Raw genomic sequence first — 25,646 nt, forward strand, 5'->3', positions numbered from 1 at the left:
TTCACTGGGAAAGTCTTGCTACCAAGAAAAATGTAAATGCAAGCCAGCAGACTCAGGGCGTGCTACGCACCTGGCTGCTGGTGCAGGTGCCCAAGCTGTCTGCAGACTGTGCACAGACAGGTACAAATTGTGGTCACCCCGATGAACAGGATTCTGGTCTGCATAATGGAGGGGCTCCCGCAGCTACCACCCCACTCCCAGCACCACCGGACTGCCTGACCAGGCAGGTCTGGGGGGGGGGGTACCTATGGTCCAGGGAGCAAAGCCTGACAGTTACAAGACACTCTGGTCAAGAGATATGGCCCCTGATATGCTGTAGTTCCTCTGAAAATGGGGAGACCCACCTCATGGTCATCTATACAGAGGAGGAGCCCTGAGCCCTGTGCGGGATGCTATAAAGGAGATGAGAGCACCTGAGCAGAGGCGGGCTGGGTGGTGAGCAGACAAATCTGTACCACACCTTGGCCCCTGGCACAGCACCTGGTGCTCAGCCCTGGTCTTCGCATCTTGGAAATAGGGTCACAACACAACTTGTGCCTTGCAGGGATGTGTGTGAGGGTCAGTAACAGGCTCATAAAACACTCAGCACAATGCCTGGCAAACAGCAAGGGCTCAACGAATGCTGCTAGCCATGATTACCCAAGCTGGTTGTGCCCACGTCTAAAATCTATGGCTCTGCTTCAGAAATTTCTCGTTTTAAAAACTATTATGTCCAGGGCGCCTGGGTGGCTCAGTTGGTTAAGCATCTGCCTTCAGTTCAGGACCCTTCAGATCCCAGAGTCCTGGGTTCGAGACCCATGTCAGGCTTCTTGCTCCCTCTGCCTTTTCCCAGCTTGTGCTTGCGCTGTGTCTCTCTAAAGTAAACAAACAAAAACCTTTAAAAAAAAAAACCCCGAACTATTATGTCCAGTATAATGAGGTATGCCATGAGCAGAAGACAAATATGAGAGAAAGGCAAGCTCTCCCACCCATTGTGGTGCTCTGTAAAAACCAGTGGCTCTGCTGCAGGAGCATGACCACCCTGCTAGAGTGCTGTGGGCCCCAGTCCTTCCTTGGATGCGCCCACCACTCACGGGCACATGTTGAGGGTGCAACGCTCTTGTGGAGTGAGGGGCACTCTCTTCAATGGGTCACAGACAAACAGACGTATGTTCAACTGCTAAAAATTTTTACCTTTCTACGATGTTTCCTTAAATCACTAGGCTGATAGAGGCATGCAAAGAAATGAAGAAAAATCAGATTTACTGCACACTCTGAAGTAAAAAATTCAAGGTCCAGAAGAAGCAAATTATTAAAAAGAGAGTAACAGGACAGATGTAAGCAAGGTAAGACTTAGAAACAATGTAACTGGAAATTTTTTCCACAAATTGAAATATAATAGGTTATTCGAGATTTACTACAGAAAGGCTATATAAATTATGACTCAGGAAGATAAAATTCTATTATAACATAAACAAACAAAACATATTAAAACACGGCATTGTGTGTGACACAGGGACCAGACAGCTGTCTGTTTGAAATTCTTCTATGAGTCCGCTTTCCTTATTGAAAACCACATTGCACTTTTACAATATCAATCTCATGATGCAGAAATTCCTGGACACCCACTGTGACATCCAACAAACCAACTCTGGTTAATGACCCACTGGACATTAATGTTTGAAACTTCTAAAAAATAAATGCATTATTTAAAGCAGGGTGCCCTGTGATGATTTGTACGAATAAAAACTGGCATAACAGCAGGTGGCACATTTACCTTCTATGATTCAGTCTATGAAGGCAGTAATTATACAAGTTCAGTAAGTTAATGAGATTTACAGTTAAATATAAGCATCAAGACCAGAAAGCATGCTGTCCGTGTCAGGCTTCCATTAATTCTATGCTCAGTACCTTATTTTTTTATATAAAAAACACTTCATTTATGAATTACATATCTCCTACACATGGTTCTCAGTAAAAACACTCCTGATTCATCTGTATCATGCCCCTATCCACATCCATGATATAGTAACACACAAATTAAAATGTATCACTATTGCAGGAAAGAAAAGCCTCACTACTTGATGAGAAATGAATATAAAGTGGAAACCACACTAATGAGCCATAACTGAGCACACACATACTATGGACCACAGAGTCACTGCCCTCTGAGCATGCTGCAGAGGATGTTACGGCGTGGGGCTGATGATCAAAACACCAGCTGGGGGCGGGAGGTTGAGGCCTGTATGAACTGTGATAAACCACACAAAAGGATGAGACAGGAAATCGAAACCAGCCATGGAAGCAGACACACTGTCAGCCAGCGTAAAGAATTACAAAAATAGGGGAAAAAACAAATAGAACTATTTTTTATAACCACTCTTACAAATTCTCTGAAAGGAAGTAAGCATGAAACCACAAATAAAACCATCAAAGAGTTTAAAATATTAGCTAATTAGCTAATGATATGAATTATAAAAATAGTATGTCAAAATACCACAAAATGGACTTGTTACCACTCCATATGCCACTACAATGATTCAGAGCTCATTTAATTACAAGCTCACAATGTAGCTAAAAATAAAAATGGACAGAAGAGATTCTAACCGACAGAAGTGTGGTTGAAAAGCAGAATGCTGTAAACATGATTTTAACGTAGGAAATCGGCAAAGTGCTCATCAAACCCAAGCTACATACACAAGAAGTTTATAAAACATTCTTTAGAACTGCATACTTATCCCGAAAAACCACATGGTCACTGTGTTTCCAGACCCAGACAAGCGAAGATGCCCCTGTACCTCCCCCAGGAAGCCATGCAGGCGAGTGGCTTGTGCTGGTGCCATCCTGGCCTCACACACAGAACTAGCATCAAGCATGCAGTCAAGCACATCACAGATAAAACAGATCGACGCTTCATGTTTTTGACTGCATGTCTTGTACCCCTAGTTAGGCAGCCCTAATGCAAAGAAGGACAGCACTGGCTCCCTCTGTATGTCTTCCACCCACTAGGAAGACTATCTGTGTTCAATTCTGTGGCACCATCACTGCTGTGCCTGGCACAGGCCCGTGTCATCAAAAGTCCCACCAATAAAAACTTTGATGAGTCCATGATGACATGGTAAACCAGTCATTCAAATGCCATGATTAATTTGTCCCTGTGCTATTGCTGAGTGATTAAATGCTAGCTGGTTTAATAAATCTTGAACCTCTAAACATAACAAATGAACCTGATTTCCTTCTGAGTAAAAAACCAAAATAAACCATACTCTTCAAGCCTGAGACTGAAATCAGGGGCTGGGGGTGAGGGGTGCAGCAGGCACAAGAGGCAAATACTTACTAGAGTCATGACCCCCAGTCTGTCCACCTCCCTGGCTGGGCTGTGCGGGCCCCTTCGTGGGGTGGAGCGCCCACTGTGCGGAGGGGAGGGGCCCGTGAGCACAGATGTGGGGTGTGGGGGGGCATCGCCCAGGGATCTGAACCGACCCGGGCTGTCTAAACTGCCACTGCCCACTCGGCTCTCAATCTCCTCTGCCCGCTGCTCCGTGCTCTCCTTTTCTTCTTGTATCAGCCTAAAACAAAAGCACATAGTCAGCTTTGCTTCACCAGCAAACAGATGAAGGCCTCTGCCCAACAAACCTGTGCTTGCTTCCACCTGTATTACGATCAGACGCCAGTTAACAGTTGCTCCAACAATACTTTAGCAAACAAGTCCTACTTTTTATCTTTTCAGTATAATCAATTTTAGACTACCACAAAGTGAATCTTCTACTGAGTCCTACAAAGTTGCTTCCTATCACTTGTGTCTGGTTTTACTTATGCACACTAAAATTCTGATGGGGGCTTGCTGGCAACTCTTTTCCTGTGCAATGGGCTACATGAACCTTATAATTCTTAGAGCAAAGCTGCAAGTTCATGGATCAAATTTTCAACTGGAAATCAGGAACTTTGATATAACTGAAGAACTGATCCATAAAGCAATTGAAAGTTCCCAAACACTAAAGTGTCTGGATTAGATGAAAAGGTTGAATTGATTTTTCTTTTTTAAAGGCTGAATTCAAACAAAAGTCTTAATTGATGGGATTTTCGACCAGCTTCCTCTGAATTTCTGGAATCACATCAACCATTCTCCACTAATTTGGAATTTAAGGTGAACACTCTTCTCCCCTAATGTACAGTGCATCAGTAAGCAGCAGTTTCAATATTTGACTATGTGAATATTATTCTAACATTAACACACAGGATCCATGTAGTAACCATGGATCCAATTACAGTTCTACTTGGATAACAAGTCAGTGGACAGACTTGACCATTAGCATCCAGTCAACTGATATCCAGTCAACTATATTTTGTAGCCCCACGCTACAAAATACAAAAAGCTATGTGACCCTCTCTCACGTCCCATGCAGATGGTGAAAGTCTTCGGAGCTGAGGCATCTGCACTGAGCTGGCACAAGGCCTTCCCTGTTTCTCCTGCTAATGTTTGTCTCTACCCTCCTGCTCTCTGCAGGAAGGAACAAGCGTGTCTGCCCATGCTGACTTTATAAGAAGAAAATCCAGGCAGCAACTCTACCCAGAGTCACTGCAGGGTCCCTAGTATGTGACTGCAGGACACACAGACAGAGTGGCTCTCAGGGCTGCCTGGGCACACTGCCATGCCTTCCACCCACCCCGGCCTCCATCATTACAGGGGTCAGTCTCTGGTTTCCCTTCCCCCATGGGCCTCGTGCTTTGTAAAGTCATTACTGTAACTGGGAAGAGGATTTCTAAAGAAAATATCTTTGAAATACTGATGAGACTAAGAGTCACATCCATCCTCTGACCTCTCACTGTTCTACGATGGACCAATTTTGACATATCATGTTAATTTAACGTAGCAAAACGTAACCATGAGTGGGAACCTGCCAACTCAAACACTTGAGCTTTTCTCTTTTCTGTGTCACTCAACACAGCTGGCCCTCTCCGGGGCTGGGAATGCACGAGCAGTGGGCAGACATCACCTCGGCACCTTGCCCACATGTACTCATAAAACCTAAGGGGACACTTGGCTAGAAGGGGGTGGATGAGCAGCTCCCTCCTCCCCTGATGCTGCATGCTTCCCCTTCCATTGTCTGCACTGAGCTGACATTTCTCCTCCTAAGTCACCCTGTCTTCTGCCCCGTCAAAGACCTCGGCTTCTTCTTATCCCCAAGTGCACCAGGCCAGTCCACTTCTTCCCACTCTGGATGGTGCCCTGCCACACAGCATCCCTCTGCATCCTGGATTAGGGAGGCCTCCCTGATCCGTCCTCAGCTCTCAGCACCCTAGCCAACCCTGGAGCCCTGTCTGGCACTGAGGAGCATTGCAGGCACACACTTGCACCCCTGCGGTCCTCTCTGGCTGTGCGGTCAGCTTTTGGGAGAAAGGATTCAACACCTTTCGCTCTTCCCCCACATCTTACACAAACACGCCAATACCACAGTTGTGGAGAGAACGCCCTGGTTAAATGCATTTTATAATCAAGCATAATCTCAAAACTTAATTCTTAACGTAGAATTGTTAGAATGGGACACTTACAAAGTGTTCACAGTATTTGTTCCAGACTTTCCTGAGTACGACACCACTCCTCAGAGACACTCATGTCTCTGCAGTGCTGTGTACAATCTTGGGTACCTGATCTCTTTATTGATGGCGTCCAGCTGTTCCTGAAGCATCATGGCTAGTGTCTGAGCATCTGCCTGCCCACTGGGTGACAGCAGAGCAGCTGAACTGAAGAGAGTGTCCCTGTCATCTTCGCCATCAGACATGTCAACATCACTCTCGAACGCTTGTGCCACGTTTGCCAGGACACTAGCTTGCTGGGCACGTTCCCAATCTTGTTCATTAAGAGTCTGTACCTGTAAATAAGAAACCTGGATCTCAGCAAAGGACGAAAGTAACAATAGCGGTGACAGAAACTTTCAAAGTTTCCAAACGGAAGCCTCAAAGAAACCGAAAATGAGCTGTCCTTCCAAGTGGCTGACACTTCGTGAAGCAACAAGCAGTATACAAGGTGCGGGGCGAGGTGGGTGGCCTAGCGCCGAGAGTGCCTGCAATGCTCACACACTACGTGGACATGGGGCATTTCCGTGACATCTTTCAGAGGGTGGGATGATAGCTCCAAAACAAAATCTGAAATTTAAAACAATTCCTTGGTGCCAGTCAGCCACCCTAATAAGAAGTAAAAAACCCAAGAAATCCATGGCAGGTGAGTACACCTCCAAGGCCCTGGAGCTGCCAAAGTTCCTGCACTTCCCTCCTGAGGCTGAGAGGCACCTCTGTGCTGAGCCCAAACTCTCCCCCCAGAGCAAGTGGGCGCTCGCCAACATCGCACATGGGACCGCACACGGAACTGTGTGTGGGAGCAAAGGCTCCCCAGGCCTTTCCTGCCCTCCCCCCTCAACAACCCATTCCCATTCCCCTTTCTCACTCTCAGTGGGGCACTGCCCACCCCCACCCCACCCCCTACAGCCCCACCTGTAGGCATGAGGGCTGGCCCTCTGCATACTCAGGAACATCTTTCTGCCCTCTCTCTGCATAATCAACTTTCTACCAGTTCATTCACATCACCCTAAAAATGTTTTCTCCCTTCTCCCTCCAAAATAAGAAAACAGAAACCACAGAACTTTTACTCCAGGACTCCGCTACCAACCAGAGTATAGGCTCTCCAGAACACTGCCCCTCTTCTGTTTAGACATCTGTTCATCCCAGATTCTGAAACTTGTCACAAGTGGGCTCCCCCACAACTGCTCCCTGGCACAACAGCAAGCCCTTCACCATTCATACACAATTGTCCTTGACCTCCACCTTGCCCGACCCAGCAGCGGGACCAGGGCTGCTGCTCCCCCTCCCCGGAGCACCTTGGTCCCTGGGTTCCTCCTGCTTCACTGTCACTGCTCCGCTCCGCCATTCAGTCTCAATCTTCCCAGCCTACGCAGTGGAGAGTGCCTGGAGCTCTATCCTTGGACCTTGAGTTTCTTCATAGGAGCCCACCTGGTGACTTTATCCTGCCCGTGCCTCTAGATATACAAGTGTATCCCGGCTCCAATCTTTCTCTCTAGTCAAGGCCTCCTCAGGCCTACGTTGGAATATCCAACTGCCCACCCGGCATGTTCCCTTGGGGGTCTGATGGGCCTGCTGACCTGTGTGCTGGGCAGAGGCCCCGCGCCGACCTCCACAACGCTGCAGTCTTCCTCAATTCAGGAGACAGGCTTCTTCCCTCAGATGCTCAGGCCCAACCCTTAGGAGCCCCATGCCTGTCACTTTCTCTCGTGCTTTCTATCCAATCCATCACCGTATCTTACTGGCATGACCTTGTGAAATATCCACACAGCTACTTCTCTCCCTCCTTCAGGTTTTTGCTCAAATGTCACCTCCTGGTGATACCTCCCTGGCCAGTCCACTTAAAATATTATTCCCTTCCTCATTCCACAACTCAGGGTATCCGATTTCCTTTCCTTATGTACTATCATCTGACACTGTAGTGGTTTAAAAATACCTCTACAAATTCTTTAACACTTCCTTCCTTCAGGAGATGGAGGGCAATTCTCCCCTCCAACCCCACATGTCCGTAGGACTTGTACCTCCCTCTAACAAACCCAATGCAGGAGAAGTGAAGGTGTGCAGCTTCCAAGACTAGGGTGGAAAAAGCTCTAGGGCTCTCACCCTGCTTCTCTCAGCATGAGTCCTGGGGGAAGGCGTCTGCCATGTTGTGAGGACAACCAAGAGGCTTGTGCAGAGGTCACGTGGTGAAGAAGTGAGGCCTTCCCTCACAGCCACGCAAGGGAGCAGGAATGCACCCTCCAGCACCAGGTGGGCCTTCTGGTGGTACTGCCTCAGGAGACCCTGAGCCATAAGCATCATGCTAAGACCCTCCTAAGTTCACAGACACTGTGACCTACGACATGTTCATCCTAAGCCACTAAGCTTCACAGCAATTTGAACAGCAACAGATAACTGACTTTCCATGGACTGCTGGTCTCTCCTCCTACATTGTGTACATAGAGGGCTCAGCCTCTTGTCTATTCTCACTCAAGGCTGCAGCCCTGGGTCTATGGTGATGCCTGGCCAGACTCATTCAATGAGAATGGACACTCAGAGTACAGATAAGTCTATAAAGACACAAGCTGTCGGGCAGCCCTGGTGGCCCAGGGGTTTAGCGCTGCCTTCAGCCCGGGGTGTGATCCTGGAGACCTGGGATCAAGTCCCACGTCGGGCTCCCTGCCTGTGTCTCTGCCTCTCGCTCTGTCTCTCATGAATAAATAAATAAAATCTTAAAAAAAAAAAAAAAAAAAAAAAAAGACACAAGCTGTCAACCAAACATATGAACATATGTCAACTTCTAAATGTAAATTCTTTTTGCTTAAGGATGAACACGTATTTGTTTAGTCTTAATATTTCAAAACTACTAATAGCACTGGGCTGTATGTAATGGTAGGTCATGTTTCATCCACATTTCTACTCTTTAAAAAGAAAGAAGGTCCTAAAAGTAAATTCTTAGGCAGCAAAAGAAGAATGGGGGGAGGGGAGAGAGAAAGTGACCTATTGGCAGTGTAACTCCAGAACAGCCTCAAAGTCAGGTGACTTTCAAGGAGGTGGGAGTGAGGGGGATCCCCCGAGAGCCCAGAGGACAGAGGCCCTTGCCTTAGATGGCTCATCTCGCAGAGCAGCCAGACGGCCCTTCTGGGGGCGCCGCAACACCGCACTGCTGCTGTAGGAGTCTGTGGGACCATCTGCCACAGGGAACCGGAAATCCGGGACACTGCCCAAGTGTGGTCGGCTGAAACATGGGGGGAAAAAAAGAAAAGGTTGTTACTAGAAGAAAAGTGAACTGTGAGCTTTGTTAGCCAAGCCAGAACTGGTCAATTTGGAAAATGATTTCACAGAAAAGGTCTTCAAGGAGGGCACCTGTTCCCCTTGCTCTTATAACAGTCTACTGCCCATGCCCTGTGGAGTCTTTCTGCCCCAGCAGGTGCAACACCTGGATACCCAGGAAAAGCAGGGCAGATGCGCTGCACAGGAAGGTGAACACACCATGACCCGGCTGTCTGGGATCCAGAGGAGGGATATGCTCTTCAGCTCAGAAACCACCCCCAGGGCAGCTGTCCTGCATTTCTGTGCTCCCTTCTCCCCGAATGACCAGGAAGTACACTGACACATCACGCTAGCCTTCAACTGCCAACGTCCCACTTGTGCCAAGGCCCACGGTGCAAGGCCTAGCGACCACAGATATTCTTCTACCTGCCACCAACAGGTGCCTTAGGAGCCCTGGCAGCAGAAGCCTTCTGAACCATAGCTCTCATCTCTTGTGAACGGGGTCTGGCAGCCCACTTAACGTGTTTCCAGGTCAAAAGCACAGACCCGTGTGTAGTTAGACAGGCAACTGATACTCTTGGCTGGAGAAGTCCCCAGAAAAGGTACATGGAGCCCTGGGCACCTAGGATGGAGATGCTGAAGTCGGCCATTAGCTGCTTCCTTCAGCAGAGGCTCCAGAGAGGAACCACTTTGCAGAGATGAAGGAGCACGGCAGCCACCAGCCCACATGCCCGGCTCGGCTGCAGGCTCCAGCCCTGTGCCCTGACCCTGAGTGGCTGCCTTTGTTTTCAGAAATCCTTAGGATCTTGGGAGGCAGATTCCACTCCTCTGATTAGGGTAATTAAATAGGGGGCCTGTTGTGCCCCTCCACAACGTTCTGCAGATGGAGCCCGTCTGACAGACTGCCTCTTCTACTTGTGCTTCACACACCTCTCTACGTTTTTTAAAAGAACATCTTTGTTTAGTGCTGCTTGCGGGTGCTGCCGGCCATAACTGCCTTCCCTTCCTCTTCTCACATCCTGATGAAACCGCCCACCTGTACTCAGCAGGAGTTCTAGCACAACCACTTTGGGGCCGCAGCACACCACACAATCAGTGAGAGCTACACACACGAACCCCTGCACATGATGTGGGAAGGTTCACAGATCCTCTGAAGGTCACAAGCATCACTTAATTCTGACCCCTCCCCAACCCACCACCCTGCATCCAGTCGTGTCCCAAGCTCCATCCTATCTGCCCTGTGTGTGGAAGCCCGTCTGTCATCTCTCTTCTACTGTACAACCTGGACCATCTCTTCCTGCTGGAGGTCACGACTGTGCCATGGGGTCATGTCAAGTGGGCTGAGTTGCTGGCCTGCTGGCCATCTTTCAAGTCTCATCCCCCATGACCCGCCTGTGCTGACCAAGACACTTCTTCTTCTGTCCTACAGCTCCTACCAGCCATTCTTCTGCCACTGGATGTGAGACCTCCACATGAAACTGCTTGAAACAAACCCCCTCCTTTATGCCTGCTCCTGCCCACGGACTTTAGACCACACAGCCACCCATGACCATGGCTGCTCCACCCGCCCCCTCTCTCCGTCACATTGCTAGCATACTCAGGACAAGCAGATGTATGCAGACTTCTCTGTCACCCCTCCAGGTTGTGGCATGGCCCCTTCCTGTCATCACTTAAGCTTCCACAAGAGTGCTGTGCATCATGTCTACTTCCTCACCCTGTTTGGTCACTCAGACCTCCTCACACAGGTCTTCAAGCCCTTAAGCAGTGGCACTCACAATCCTGGCCTCTCACCAGCGAGGCTCTCGATCAGCACAAAGAGAATGCTCAATGTCCTGCTCCTCTTGCACTCTTCCCGTTCTGGACACACACAGTCTCCTCCCAAATTCTCCCTCGGGTGGTTCCACATACAGGAACACTCCTGGCTCTCTCTGTAACTTGGCCTTCCCTGAAGCTCTCCTCCTTCCTACCAGCAGGCTCAACAGGGTCAGCTGCAAGACACCCTCCACCTTCCCAAGAGTCTCTGGGTGCAATCGCAGAGACACCTGTGCAACCAGGTCGGCCTGCATTCTGAGGAGCCTGCTTCCTGCAGACCTGGGACAGTCAATCAGCTACTCCAATGACTCTCACAAGTGTGACTCACACAATGATTACTTCCTACAATGGGGCAAAGAAAGCTTTCAACACCTTCATGAGAATTATTGCCTGCAGGATGCAGGGCGACCTGCCAGGCTCACAGGCCGGCTGAGCCACTTCCACAGCACCTGACCCAGAGCTGTCCCAAGAGATTTAAGGCGACTACATGTCATTCTCCTCTAGTCTCTTAAAACATGTAAAACACAAAAAACACTGTGCTAACCCCACGAATGTCAATGGATCCTTCACAATTCTGGCTGTGCAGCCACTCCTTGGCGACCTCTCTGGCCTTGTGGTCTCGACCACTGCTCCTCACCTGGCATGCCGGGCTCCATTCTTCTGGCCCCACACCATCAGTGCCACACTCTGGAGCCCACACGAACTGACCATTTCCTATCTTCCAAACCTCTTCCTGCAGCTGTGAGCTCTGTCAGTGACAGGACTCCCAGTCCCCTAGGTGCCCAAATCCAGCCTTTTCCTCTTGCCTGTCACTAAGCTAGTTACAGGTTCCTTGAGCTACTGCCCTGGACTCTTGTAGATATACATCAGGTGCTAAAACATGTATGTGTGAGCTGGTTCACACCAGACTCATGATCCGTCTAGTCTGTATCCATGAACGGGTTCTGGTCATACACATGGCAAACAGAAGCAACCCTCAGCCTCCTCTGCAACATATCTATAAACTGGTAAATGTCATACCCATGGTGAAGGGAAGTGCCTCTTGGTCTCGTCTGGTCTAACTCAGCTCTCAGTGCTTCCATGCTTAGTACGAGCTGATCCTATAAAACAGTAAAGGACATCCACTGTGGCTTTCTCTTTCAAGATTCACAATGATTTGCATCCACAGACTCTTAAACACATAGCACACACTGGTGGCCGCCAGAGGGGAGGCGGTTGCGGGTAGGCGGTAGAGATGAAGGGGACAAAGGCGTGTAAGTTTCCAGTTGTAAAGCAGTGAGTCATAGGCATGAAAAGTGTGGCATAGGACACAGAGCCAACAACACTGCAGCAATGCCATGTGGGGACAGACGATCACCACAGTGGTGGTGAGCACTGAGTTATGTACAGATTTGTGGGTCAGCATGCTGTATACCCAAAACTGGTAGAACGCTGTAGGTTAATTATGAGTCAATTAAAAAATACGGAAAAATTATTTGTGCCACATGTGCTCTAATGTTGACCATCACCACAACAGGATAAATTCAGCAGTTACAAATACCCAACATTTAATGTCAAGCAAGTTTTCTCTAAGAGTCCTACAGTAAACTTAAACACTCAGATCACCGAATTAACTTCATACACCCTAGTGGACAAAGAGTTATTATATCTCAGTCACAGCCAGCTTTTAGAGGATAGACACCAAGCCATTAACAAGTATTGATTTTGTAGCCAGAAGCAGAACTTTCTGGGTAGTAGGGTGAACAGTGCTCACGCTCTACTGCAAGAACTTGTTTTGTTTGTCTTGCACTGAGCATCCATAGCCCAGCTTCACTTCTGTATAGCAAAACAGTAAGCAAAACTGACAAAACTCTTAGGTCACTCAATAGCCTGGAGCCGGAGCTGTCCCATGCAGCAGCCATATGTGCATGAATGTATCGTGTTAAATAAGCATTAACTTCACCTGCTTCTCTTTACCCTTTTAAATGCGGCTGCAAGAATACTTGACATTACACGTGTGTCTATATTAACCTCCTACTGGACAACACTACATTAGATGACAGGTTTATGGGATCATTTCAGCTTTTGAATGAACCAGAAAGGACTTGAATTCATAACCAAGCTCACTGCTCAGCTCCAGCTCCATCCGATGCGAGCACAGTGGACAAACGAGTGTAGGGCCACAGTAAAGCTCATGGCAGCAGACTACCTTGGGGGAAGTGTGACCCCAAGCAAACCTCTGCAGCAACTCTAACAGTCCTGAACTCTACACTACTCATGTCTCAGCGGATCTCTGAAGGATTTAGACATCGGTACCTTATCATGTTGCGCTTCTTCCAACTGCTTTTTCGCAGTTTCAACTTCTCGCAACAGAGAATTCTGAAAAAGACAGAGATGGTACGTTAGTGTTGACTCTTGAAAATGTTCTGCACAATACAGTACAGCTACACTTCTGTGTAGAATAATATGGTACCACAGAAGAGGAATGGACCACAAGGACCACACCACACGTCCATGTAGTGAATGGTAACAACGACATCATGTAATAGCTGTTAATGACATATCCATGTAAAATTTCCTCACTGATTTTTTAAACAAGTTTGACAGGTTCATGGTGTAAGTTTATTTTAATCAGTTAAAATGGTTTGTACTAGCTTTCAGACTGTAATTCATCAGTCACTTGGAAATCTAGACATAAGTTTCAAATGTATAATTCAAATCTAAGATAAAAATACTACTACATTAAAGCTTGTCCCACTGATCAAGGAGGAAGCGAGGTAACCACCCTATGTGGTCTGTAATAATGCATATCATAGTGGGTTTTATGTAAAACAAATGTGTCAGGGGACACTTGGGTGGCTCAGCGGTTGAGTATCTGCCTTTGGCTCAGGGTTTCATCGTGGAGTTCTGGGATTGAGTCTCACATCGGGGTTCATGCATAGAGCCTGCTTCTCCCTCTGCCTGTGTCTCTGCCTCTCTCTGTGTTTCTCATGAATAAATAAAATTACAAAAAAAAAAAAAAACAACAACAACAAACAAATGTGTCATATAATCAGCAGTGATCACTGGTGTCTCTGAAATGAGCATGACCCCAAGTGCCAATCTTAGGGAAGATTCTGGGCTCATCTTAAGGGATACAGGTGTAGCCAGAATAGGTTTTATCAAGCCTGAATCCAACTATCGCTGTCAGAGCTTCTCCGACACAGATTCTAGGACACTCCTTCACTCCGGTTACAGCTGAAGTATTTCCATGATGATAGCATTAAGAGCCTAGGCTCAGACTTTTTCCAAACCAGATGAAAAGAGAGACGGCAGGAGATGCAATAGGAGAATGTCTTTTTTCAGCTGATTAAATCCGTTAAGTAACACCATGCTCCTACAGTGTCATCTTCATAAGCAGGACAGAAAGTAGGCCCTGAAGCAAGGGCACCACACCTGAGGGCTGGACCTAACACACAGTCTCCTGCCAGACTGGCAAATGAGGCCCTCCGGGCACATCCAGCCACTGCTCCGTGCTGTAAATCAAGGGCCATTGCCCACATGTTATTTATGGTCTATATCCGCTTTTGTGCTAATTACTGACTAGCATGAAGTTATTCTACACAACTATTCACAATTAGTAAAAAGCCTACAATACTTATGTCTGGCCCTTTATAGACCCAGTTTATAGACTCCTACTCTAGAGTGAGAGTAATTCACACACATTGGGCAAGGACAGGACACTGGTAATTATCCACTGGGTGAATGGGTAACAGTCTGTCCTGCTTCCACATCAAAGAATAATTTCTACTTTTTGCCATGCTTGTCACCCGCTGTTCTGCATTAGTCCTCAGGGGCAGAGCGCTTGAAGCTCTCTTTGTAGAGGGTTGGAGTCCCCCAAGGATGTCCGCAATGTCCCACCTTGTCTTCCAGAGCAGCCATTCTCTCTTTAAGATGAAGCTGAAGCCTCTCATTGGATTCAGAGAGAAGCTTGTCAACAGTGTCTGATAAACGCTTGTTATGTTCTTCATTCATTTTTTCTCTTTGCCTTGCCTGAAATAGAAGAACCAAAAGCTTATAAACTCTAAGAAAAGGGATGATCCATATTTTGGCTATCCTAGATAATGCTTAAGTATTGGGGTACATGTGCCCCTTTGAATCACTATGTTTGTATCCTTTGGGGTAAGTCCCTAGTAGTGCAATTGCTGGGTCATAGGGTAGCTCCATTTTCAATTTCTGAGGAACCTCCAAACTGTTTTCCAGAATGGCTACACCAGTTTGCATTCCCAACATCGACAGATGAATGGATAAAGATGTGGGGGGATATATACACATATAACGGAGTATCACTCAGCCATCAAAAAGAATGAAATCTTGCCATTTGCAAGGATTGGATAGAGCTAGAGTGTGATACTCTGCAGCCCATGGCCAAGCACATCAGTTTCTGGTGAAAACAAAATCTGATGGCCTTGAATTGATGTAGTAAAGCTGGGTGCTAGCTCCCTGGGGCCACTGCCCAGTCTGTTTCCTATTTGTTCCACATTGACATTTGAGTCCTCCAAGGAAAACTCTCTGGGGATTCAACTGACACAAACCTCTTTATCATAGCTCAATTATGGTTGTCCTCTTCTTAGGAATAACCATTTTGACCTATGCCTTTATGTCTTGAGTTATAATTTGGTATTTTGGGATAGAGGCCAGGCCCATGACCTGAATTCAAGACCTAAATCTTGTGTCCTCAGGAAACAGACTAATTCTCCAGGACAATGTGCCTTACTCTAAGTTTCAGGGGACCCCAGGCAGCACCAGCCTGGCTGAGGGGTACCTGTGAGATCCTCTTGTACACAGAGCAGTTCTGTTGGCAGAGCAGTGAGATGTGGGGGTCCCTCCTCCCCAGCAGCACTGACCATGGGGCACCTGTATCTTCCCCCCCTGCTACTGATGTTGACAACATCGTCTATGTGGGGGGGGCACACTCAGCAGCAGACAGCTCGCAGATGAGGCCACTAACTACACCTGACAGTCGGGAAGGGGCCCAGTGGGGAATGAGGCACCAGCTCCCCCTGCCTGCGCCCCGTCCTCAGGCTCCACCCCACGCAGCTGTTTTCCTGGGACACATACCCGCTGCAGCTCCTGGTTCTTCTCCTCCAGCTGTGCCTCCATCTGGCGGAGACGCTCCTCGATGTTGCCATGCCTCTCCTCGGCCTGTTGGCAAAAACACTCTTAGTTTCAGCGGGAGGCCCTCTCAGCACCGGCACACTGGGCACAACTACAGGAGCGACAAGCACAGCATGCTGTGTGGGCCTCTCCCACTGGGGTGTGTGGGGCTCACTTCCTCCCGCCCCAAACACACCCTGCGCGGCCTCGTGCGGCAGGTGTGAAGCAGCCGGCCTCCTCGTGCCAGTGACTGCGGCCCGGCTGGCGCTGGTGCCAGATGCTGACAGAGAAGATGTGCTTCTCCCCGGCCCGAGCCCTGCTCTGGGGGTGGGGCTCTGTCCCTACCCTCAGGCAGCCAGCACTCAGTCGGCAGAGACAGCGGGAAGCAGCAAGCACAACAGAGCAATGCACACATGCTACCTTCCTAAGCTGGGAAGTGAGTTCGAACAGTTTAGCTTCCTTAGCTGCAGAGTTTCCAGAAGACAAAAGGTCAGACTACAAGGCCGACCAGGGACAGGAGAGATGACAGGGGAGAAAAGAAATGGAGACTTTACACGCAGATCACAAAGGAGAGGAGAGGCTCTGTTACAAATGTTAGCAAAGGACTCGCTTTACGAATGGTCTGTGAGTACCCAATAACCATCTGACCAACGCCCCAGCAGCCTTCAAGAACAGCACCCATGCCTGTCCCCCCCTCCCCCCACTGGCGCCCTCACTACACTAGAGCCAAGTGAGGTGGAAGTACTGACGGGGGTGCTCCCCTACAGGCTCCCTCAGTGGGACATACGCCACCTCTCCCAGCCTGCTGGGTGCCTGGACCCGGAAGGCTGGCCTGTTGGCTGGGTTGTGTGTTTCCTCCCCCCATGTGGACCCAGCACCTACCACGTCACATCTTGAAACTGCCTCTTCACCTGCTGGCTCTCACCCCCCACCCTCCACATTGGATGTGAGGACTATGAAGGCAGGGGCTGTGTAGTCCACATGCTTAGCCCGTATTTGTTGAATCAATGAATGAATTACTTAAAAATTTGTGTATTACAAATTTATTTTGGGGACGGACACCTGGGTGGCTCAGTAGTTGAATGTCTGCCTTCGGCTCAGGGCCTGATCCTGAGTCCAGGGATCCAGTCCCACAGCCCCCTTCTCCGTCTGCCTGTATCTCTATCTCTCTTTCTCTGTCTCTCATGAATAAATAAATAAAATCTTTAAAAATAAATAAATAAAATTTGATTATCTTTAAAAGAGAATAGGATTTTCCTATTTCTGGGAAAATTCTATCCTTTCTCTCTCTTTTTTTTTTTAAAGTAATCCTCACGCCCAACATGGGTCTTCACCTCGCAGCAGTGAGATCAAGGGTCATAAACTCCATGGGCTGAGTCAGCCAGACGCCCTTAACCTTATTTCATCCAAAGCTTCTGTCTTGAGCTTTGAGTTGTTGACTTAAATAACTCTTTGAGGGCAGCCTGGGTGGCTCAGCGGTTTAATGCCTGCCTTCAGCCCAGGGCCTGAACCTGGAGACCTGGGATGAAGTCCCACATCGGGCTCCCTGCATGGAGCCTGCTACTCCCTCTGCCTGTGTCTCTGCCTCTTTCTCTCTCTGTCTCTCATGAATAAGTAAATAAAATCTTAAAAAGAAAAATAACTCTTTGAAGTAGTGAATCTGAGATCAAGCACAATGGAAACAGACAGTACACATCTGACAAAACTGGAAGGGAATTAATTCAGGGATAACAAAAAAGAGGATGATTCCTGACACTTAAAAAGCATTCCAATCTCAGACAAAACAGCACTAAAACCAGATCTGACCTCTATCACAGATTTAGACACATTGACACTAAGAACCATGATAAATAAGGCGCATGAACCAACCACCACCACCACCACCACAAGGTCCTGCCACCCAACCCAGAATGAAACCCAGGCACCACCTTGGAGAGTGCCGCCACTCTCTGGGCCAGCTCTGCTTCCACCTCGGGGAGTGTCTCTGCCTTCCTCAAAGTCTGCTGCAGCTTTTGCTCTGCCAACTCCAGGCGTTCCTGTAACTGGCGATTTTTATCCTCAGTCTAGGAAAAGAAGGCATAGCATCAAAATGTAGCAAATCTTCTGTTTCTATTTTTAATAAAATGAAACAAAATCTAAATGCAGAGATCTACTAAATTAGTTCTGATAGAAGCCAACTGTTTTGGTAGCTGCTTGAGAGTAAAATTTTTCTTTCTGTAAGGAATATACACCCACTTTCTTGGGCTTGATTTCAACGTACCAAACACCTCTTGCCAAAGTACTGCTCTTCTTAAATATCTTCTAAGAAGTCTTTAGAAAGAAAAAAGTTCCTATGCATTAAAGAAAACCATAGTCTGTAGAAGCTCACTCATTCTTCTTGACAAGTTAAGGAAAGAAGGGTTCAGTCCTAATGCCTGAAAAACAATCAGACTCCTTGTTTGAGTGAGGGAACTACCCTCATAGTCCATGGGCATTGGTGTCACAATAGAGCTCACACTTCCTCTGAAATACAGACCTTCTGAGAGTACACTTAATGAAATGCTAGTCAACTTATTTCTGTAAATGTGTAATTATTCTTTAAAAACAACTTCTCTATAAAAAATTTTTTTGAATGAAGAAAATTAAGAGAGTTTTTTTAAAGATTTTATTTATTTATTCATGGAGACACAGAGAGAGAGAGGCAGAGACACAGGCAGAGGGAGAAGCAGGCTCCATGCAGGAAGGCTGACGTGGGACTCGATCCCTGGTCTCCAGGATCACATCCCAGGCTGCAGGCGGCGCTAAACCGCTGCGCCACGGGGGCTGCCCAAGACTGATTTTTTTAAAAGAAATTCTAAAGTCGTGTATCAGTTGAAGTTTTCAAGAGGTTAACAGATGTTAAGAATGCGGTGCACACAGAAGAACATCCGCATGTTCTTCTGTGTGCACCTACCTCCATGTGCACACACCACATGTTACACCTTAAAACCCTCAGAAAATACATCACCCTATACATGGTATTTTGTGATCTGCCTTTTACGGTCATTATTTGGAACATCTTAATGCTCTTTTTTTTCTCTTCTTCTTCTTCTTCTTCTTCTTCTTCATGCTCTTAAATAGCATTCCACAACGTAATTATTAATTTTCCTAGATTTTTACTTTTTATTATCATCTTGGGCCTAATACACTTTATAACATACCAAACTTGCTTTGTTTCCAAGAGGCTGGATTTGGTTTTCCTATTTAACTCTGGATGACCTGAGACTACCTAGGCAGAGAAGCCAACGTGGCTTCCCAGACCACAGGAGACTCCCATCCACAGGACAGACTGTGGTTCTGCACCTGCCATTCACCCTCATCTCAGGTACCAACAAAGTAGCCAACCGCCTTCACATTCCTGGCCACTCCCTCCTCCTTTGTTAAAAATCTCAACAGGCAACAGATTAGTGTACAATGAAAACAAAACAGAAGAAAGAATCAAGTGGTTACATAAAACCTCAAATAATTAAAACTTGTAAGTTGAAGTAACTCACATTCCTGAACATCATTTTCTAAGACCATAAAAACTTTACTTTTGAGACTTGATTTCTAACATGAAAGTCTCAGGGAAAAGGCCTTTAAATTTCATTAGTAGCTAATAAAAGCCAAAGGAAGGGATCCCTGGGTGGCTCAGTGGTTTAGCGCCTGCCTTTGGCCCACGGCGCGAACCTGGAGTCCTGGGATCGAGTCCCACGTTGGGCTCCCGGCATGGAGCCTGCTTCTACCTCCTCCTGTGCCTCTGCCTCTCTCTCTATCATAAATAAATAAATCTTAAAAAAAAAAGAAAAAAAAAAAAGCCAAATGAAGTTCAACTAAAGCTACTACCTGTCGATGCATAGAGTCTTTATTTGCAATCTCATTTTCAAGTTTATCGTTAAGGTCATGCACAGAGGTGGCTTCGCGCTGTGCCGCGAGGTAGCGTTTCTCAAGAGTAGTGATTCTCTCTTCCATATCTTCCTTCTGGGCCATGGCCTACATCAGGTGATTGCAGAGGGAAGAAAGGCAAATTATTAACGTATGACACATTAATATACTCCAGACACAAAAATTGGACTAAATCCTAATTTTCACATCAAATATAAAATTAGTGTCCTCAAAATTGAGAGAGATGCCAACTGTCTCCAATATGAATGAAAATATACTTACCTCAAATATCCTAAGTATTCCCCTACGTGACCAACAAAGACTCACCTGTCTTAATACTATGACTGGCCACTCAGTTTAGCAAGCTTACTCTTTCCTACAAGATGTTACAAAGAAACAAGGAATAAAACATCCCAACACTGCAAGAATGTTTGGAATTAAAGGTGTGGGCAATGAAGGCATAACCTCCGTTGGCCCCTAATACGAGAGCAGGCTTTCTATAGAGCAGGGGGTCACCTCTCAATAGACCTAACAGTGAGACACAACTCTTATCTCCCTGGGAAAAAGCTGGATGGAATCTCATCCAATCACCACAAAATTAAAGCAATACTATTAACAAATGGAAACAAAACCCAAAGTTTCATATAATTGGAACCTTCTGAAGCCTAATTCTGTAGCAAAATTATATTACATGGTATCTAACGCTAAAGTGGGCCCAGAACTCTGCTCTGTCCTGCCTGTCCCCTGCCCTAAAGATTCATCTTACATTCCTCCCTGTTTACTAAGGAACTTATGTCAGCAAAGTCTTAATATTAAAAATGATGAGTTTTTTAAAAAAGAATTTCAAAATTCTCTGCATATTAAACTCTGCTACAGAATCTCCGACCCTTGCCAAAAAAGGATATAACTAAATAGATTAATTCCTGCAAATTTTTTATTTTAAACTCTTAGATGAAATTAGCCACACTATGCTACTCCACAGAAAGTAAACCTATACATCTACACTCATAGAAAGAGTCTCTTCCTGGGGCGGTGGGGGGGGGGGGGGGGGGTGGTGGCAGGCGGGCGGGAGACGGGAGACTGTCTACAAAGGACAGTGTACAGTGAGTGACAGGAGGGCCGCCAGACAAAGTATCCTGCCCTTGTGTTTGTAAACATGATTAGATTCTCATAAATCACTGCACATGCAGAAACATTTGTCAGAAATGAGTATACGTCTACATGTTTTTACAGCATGACCCTGATGACCCAAGTGTGAACAAGTTCCACTCTCACTATGTATGTGCCTGACCACTGGTGTTTAACAGCACATAACCCTCCTGGAAGCAGGAGGTCAGAAAACTAGAAGATGCTCCCTTAGTGGAGCCGACAGGAGAGGCCCACATCACTGTACGTGAATGAGCAGCACAAAAGACAGCGACATTTACCTGCTTACGTGTGCACCAGAACGAAACATGAGCGTGACGAAGAATATACCCTGCAGAGGGGGGCGTGCACACACCAGCGCCTGTGATGGGGCTGCGCAGGGCACCCCCGGGGAGAGGGGATCCTACCACCCATCAGGGAGGCAGCCCATCACAGGCTTGGAGCATGGTTCTGTCTCGTCACTACTTATATAAAAATCCAAAGGTTCAAACTATGTGGGAGAGAAAGGACACAATGGGCAATGGTGATGCCAAATATGCCACACTCAGCTTGGTGACAGCGCGATGACATCTACTGTCACTCACTTCACGAACATCCCGCTGCAGTTTTGTGTTCACTTCCTCAGACTTGATGAGGTCCTTCCTGGCAGTGTCCAGGTCCTCCTCCAGCTCTGCCACATGACTGGAGAGGGCGACCAGGCGCTCCTTCATCTGGCTCTGCTCCTTTGATTGCTTATCAATGATTTCCTGGAGCTCGATGACTTTGGCAAGGTCTTCCTCATGGCTTAGAGAACCATCAGAAGATCTCTGGTGGGGGAAAAATCCTTAAATAGCCTTGTTTGGTGAGCTAGGGAACAGAGCACTTCCGGGAAGGAGTCAAGTCCCATGATCTATGCCGGCTGTCGGCTCCCACCACTTTCAGGAGTGTGCAGCCACCACAGCACCTTCCCCACAGCTCTGCCAATGTTTCTGTGAGTGCCCCCACATCCATGGGTGGGAGACATCAGGAAAGGGCAGAGGGAAAGCCTAAGGACTTGCCTTTCCATTCGTGCTCGGTGTATTTTCTTGCTCGTGGTTTACGTCAAGCACTCCATCTGTTAGTGTTTTTTTCTGATTATTTTGTTCTTTGAGAATCATTAGCTAAAACCAAAGAATGGAATATGAGGGTGAGGAGATAAAGAGAAATGTCTCTCAGAAAGACGCAACTATAAACTGTAAACACAAGACAGGGAAGTATACACGTCGATGCCGTCCAGCCTGAATACAACTAGGTCACAACAGCTAGATCAGTGCTATCAACTGGATGATGGGAACATAAAGGACTGTGCGACCTGGCAGTAAGACCCCAGTGCGTTGGTCACTGGAGTGACCTGGAGGGTGGCTCACTGGTCAGAAAGACCAGTGATGCCTGATGGCTGGCACTGTAGGCTTCATACTCTTTACAAAAACAAGGGATAAAAATCAGAACCCCTCAAATGAAATCCTCTGGTGATTTACAGAGCTTACCTCTTTGTGAGTGGCTCCCAGTTCTTCTTCTAATAAACTACACCTTTCCAGTGCAACTCGGAGCCGCTCCCTCACCTGGAGACACAGGGGTTGAGTGTTTGTTTAGTTGCTTCTTAATGTACAGTCACCCTCGGGTCCCATTAGTGTAAGGTAACATGACAGAATGGCTTCAACGTCTCTCACTGATGTTAATGTCAAGAAAACTGGCTTGTTGGGGCACCTGGGTGGCTCAGTCGGTGAAGCATCTGTCTTTGGCTCAGGTCATGATCTCAGAGTCCTGGGATTGAGCCCTGCTCTGGGCTCCCTGTTCAGTGCGCAGTCTGTTTCTCCCTCTCCCTCTGCTCTCCCTCCCCACATACTTGCTCGCTCACTCTCTCAAATAAATAAACAATTTTTTAAAAAACTTAACAGCTTTAAATTTTAATTCAGAAGAGTCTTCCCCTAAGTAAGTTACATTACCCAATCCTTAAGGCAAATCAATATACATAATACAATAAAGCTTAAGACATTTACACCAACTGCTCCTTTTTAACCATACAGAAGTGTGTCTTCTTGCAGAAAAAATGTTTACAGGAACTCGAGAAGCTAAAAGTGAACCACAGTCACATAAACACATGGTGCATGCCTGCTAACACATCACATGTGCACACCCAGAACTGCTGTGGCTGAAGGCACCTTTTCATCCAGGGCTTTGTGGTGCTCAAACAAGGACTTCAGAGCTTTGAGCACCTCCACTTCGCTGGACACACCCGCTGGGGATTGCGCCTGTCGCTTCACCACTGTCATCCGCAGAGACCTCTCGTGCCTGGACACTAGGCACTCCAAATGCTCAAGCAGCAGCTGGCGAGACAGGCCAAGGCAAAACCATGTTCAAAGAGCGTTTAAATTTCATACCTCAATTTGGGGCAAAACGTTTTAATCGCATGGTAGACCAGGTTTGAATCTCTTCAATTCAGTGTAACATTAGAGAGCCACCCTCCTTGAATGAGTTAAAATAGCATTAATTCCTGGCAGGAATCAGACAAGGTGTGAGAACGCTGAGCTCCTTAGTCAGGGTTGACTCCACGGGAAATGTCAACAAGGTGTCTAAAAGCAGATGGAGCGGATGGCACCCTGCTCCTTGGACGACCCCCAGTGTTCCAGCATGAGGAGGCACCTACTCACTCACCCTGGTGTTGTTTCTTTCTGCCTTCAGTTCTGCGATCTCTTCCTCTCTCTCCAGGAGCTGCTCCCTGCAGACGTTCAGCTCCTTAGTCAGTGCTGCAAACTCCTGGGGGCGGGGGGGGGAGGAGGGAGTACAATATAAACAGAGGGAGACAGGGGGGGTCTTTAGCCTCCATGGTCCTCCCCAGACCACACAGACGGCCCTGCCACCACATTCAACCACCGCTCCAGAGCCCCTCACACACAGACCCCCTCCTCACGACCCACCTGAGCCCCAGGTGTTTTTCTAAGCAAGGGGCCTGACATCCAAGGGGACACATTTTCAGGGGCCTTGCAAATATGCAACTCAGAATCTCTGCTGAGCAGGGAACACCAGATCAAGAAGGTCCCCGCCCACCCCCAGCCTCCTGCCTAAGCCAGCTCCTGCCTGTGAGGACCACAGGGCTTAGAGCAGCCCTGGCAAGAGGCTGATAGCACCCAAAAGCTGGTCTGTTAGCCCAAATAACTTGCCCAACATCAACCATATAAAATGGACTTTTCACAAATGTTGGTAGGCCTCTTGAGGAAAGGGACAGCTGAAGATTTCTTTCTGTAGTCAAAGAACATTCCAGAGGAAGTGACACTGTGACGCCAGGGCCCCCCCACCCTGCTGTGTGGTCGCTCTCCCCGCAATACTGGACACTGCGCTGGGACATGACACATGGGCAGGGTCCGAAGAAGTGGACACACATTCTGGTCAGTTTTTCAACAAGCAAAACTCCTCTGAAATAAGTAACATCTTCTGCCAATGAATCTCAGTATTTTAAGAGTTTTCTCCTTAAAGGACAAAGAAGGAGATAAAGATTCACTTAATCTGAAATTCAAAATACAGAAAGTGGTTGACTTAAGCAATTCTAAAAATCAATTTACAAACAAGTGGCTACTTAAAGTTCACTCATAAATTAACCCTATGCAACTCAAAAGGAACTTGACCACAGAATGTACAGCATTCCTGCAACTGGACTTCACAGGCTGGCCCACAGAAGCCTACTGAGCCATGACACAGAGCTGAAACAGAGCTGACCCATGAACAATACAGGCTTGAATTGTGCAGGTCCAGTTCTATCTGGATTTTTTCAATAAATACGCTGGAAAATTTCCTGGAGATTTGCAACATTTTGAAAAAACTGGCAGATGAATGGAGTAGTCTAGGAATGTCAAAAAAAGTAAGAAAAAAGGCATGTCATGAATGCACAAAATATATATAGGTACTAGCCTATTTTATCATTTGCTGCCATAAAACATACAAATCTAATATAAAAAGTTAAAATTTATCAAAATATATACATGCAAACACAGACCCATACATGGTGCCATTTGCAGCCAATAGAAACGTAAACAAATGTGAAGATGCAGTATTAAATTATACTGCACAAAATTACCTGTGGTACATGCTGTACTACTGTGACAATTTTGTGCCACCTCCTTTTGCTATTGCGGTGTACTCAAATGTGGCAAGAATCCACTAAAAACACTGTGGTGCTAATCATTTCCCGTAAGCAGTTCCTATCTCCAGTAAACCATGTATCTACAGTAAAAAGTGATTTCTTGCAGTTCTTACATATTTTCTGTTGTGTTTACTGCAACACTGTAAACCCTGAATAACACCTTGGGACCCTTATGAAGTGCCACTCACTAGGCTGCTGGGAGCATTCCCAAGAAGCAGAAAAAAGTCAAGGCATTCCAAGAACAAGGTGAACTGTTTGTCATGGACCGTAGAGTGAGGTCTGCAGCTGCACCTGCCCACGATCTCAAGACAAATGAATCCAGGTGAGGACCATGATACAAAAAGAAAGGAAATTCATGAAGTTGTCATTGCAGCTATACTGGCAGACACAAAAACCTTGCACTTCTTGTGAGTTACCTTTCGTCTCGTGTTGAAGATGCAGCCTTTATGTGGATGCAGGATGGCTATAGAAAGGTATACCTACTGACTCCAGTATGAATATTAAAAAAAGGGGAAGTCATTACATGACATCTTAAAGCCAAAGGAGAGTGACAGATCTAAAGCTGGAGAATTTCAATGCCAGCGAAAGATGGTTTGGTAATTTTAGAAAGAAGTTTGGCTTTAAAACATGTTGAGGTAACAGGAGAAGCAGCTTCTGTCACCAAGAGGAAGCAGACGATCCCCTAGACACCACTGAGAGAATCACCGGGATGCTGGAACCAACATAA

The 25,646-nt window shown here is 46.9% G+C and overlaps 1 protein-coding gene across 15 annotated transcripts in view; it reads right to left on the reverse strand.

Moving 5' to 3' along the window:
• Positions 1-25,646, reverse strand: part of PPFIA1 (PTPRF interacting protein alpha 1) — an 85,636-nt gene that overhangs the window by 25,105 nt on the left and 34,885 nt on the right. For 6 of the 15 annotated variants that reach the window (XM_049096792.1, XM_025451781.3, XM_025451777.3 and 3 more), the window contains exons 3-18: positions 23,437-23,538; positions 22,944-23,108; positions 22,269-22,343; positions 21,801-21,902; positions 21,348-21,569; positions 19,579-19,725; positions 17,664-17,798; positions 16,156-16,230; positions 15,700-15,783; positions 14,500-14,631; positions 12,916-12,978; positions 11,641-11,720; positions 8,638-8,773; positions 5,629-5,852; positions 3,317-3,548; positions 1,174-1,203 (exon numbers count right to left, since the gene is read on the reverse strand). In XM_049096792.1, coding sequence (XP_048952749.1) covers positions 1,174-1,203; positions 3,317-3,548; positions 5,629-5,852; positions 8,638-8,773; positions 11,641-11,720; positions 12,916-12,978; positions 14,500-14,631; positions 15,700-15,783; positions 16,156-16,230; positions 17,664-17,798; positions 19,579-19,725; positions 21,348-21,569; positions 21,801-21,902; positions 22,269-22,343; positions 22,944-23,108; positions 23,437-23,538 — 2,004 coding nt within the window. The remainder of the gene's footprint in view (positions 1-1,173; positions 1,204-3,316; positions 3,549-5,628; positions 5,853-8,637; positions 8,774-11,640; positions 11,721-12,915; positions 12,979-14,499; positions 14,632-15,699; positions 15,784-16,155; positions 16,231-17,663; positions 17,799-19,578; positions 19,726-21,347; positions 21,570-21,800; positions 21,903-22,268; positions 22,344-22,943; positions 23,109-23,436; positions 23,539-25,646) is intronic. The other 9 variants (XM_025451787.3, XM_025451784.3, XM_025451780.3 and 6 more) reach the window with 3 other exon arrangements.

This window comes from Canis lupus, chromosome 18, assembly GCF_003254725.2.
Source record: "Canis lupus dingo isolate Sandy chromosome 18, ASM325472v2, whole genome shotgun sequence".
NCBI classification, from domain to species: Eukaryota; Metazoa; Chordata; class Mammalia; order Carnivora; family Canidae; genus Canis; species Canis lupus.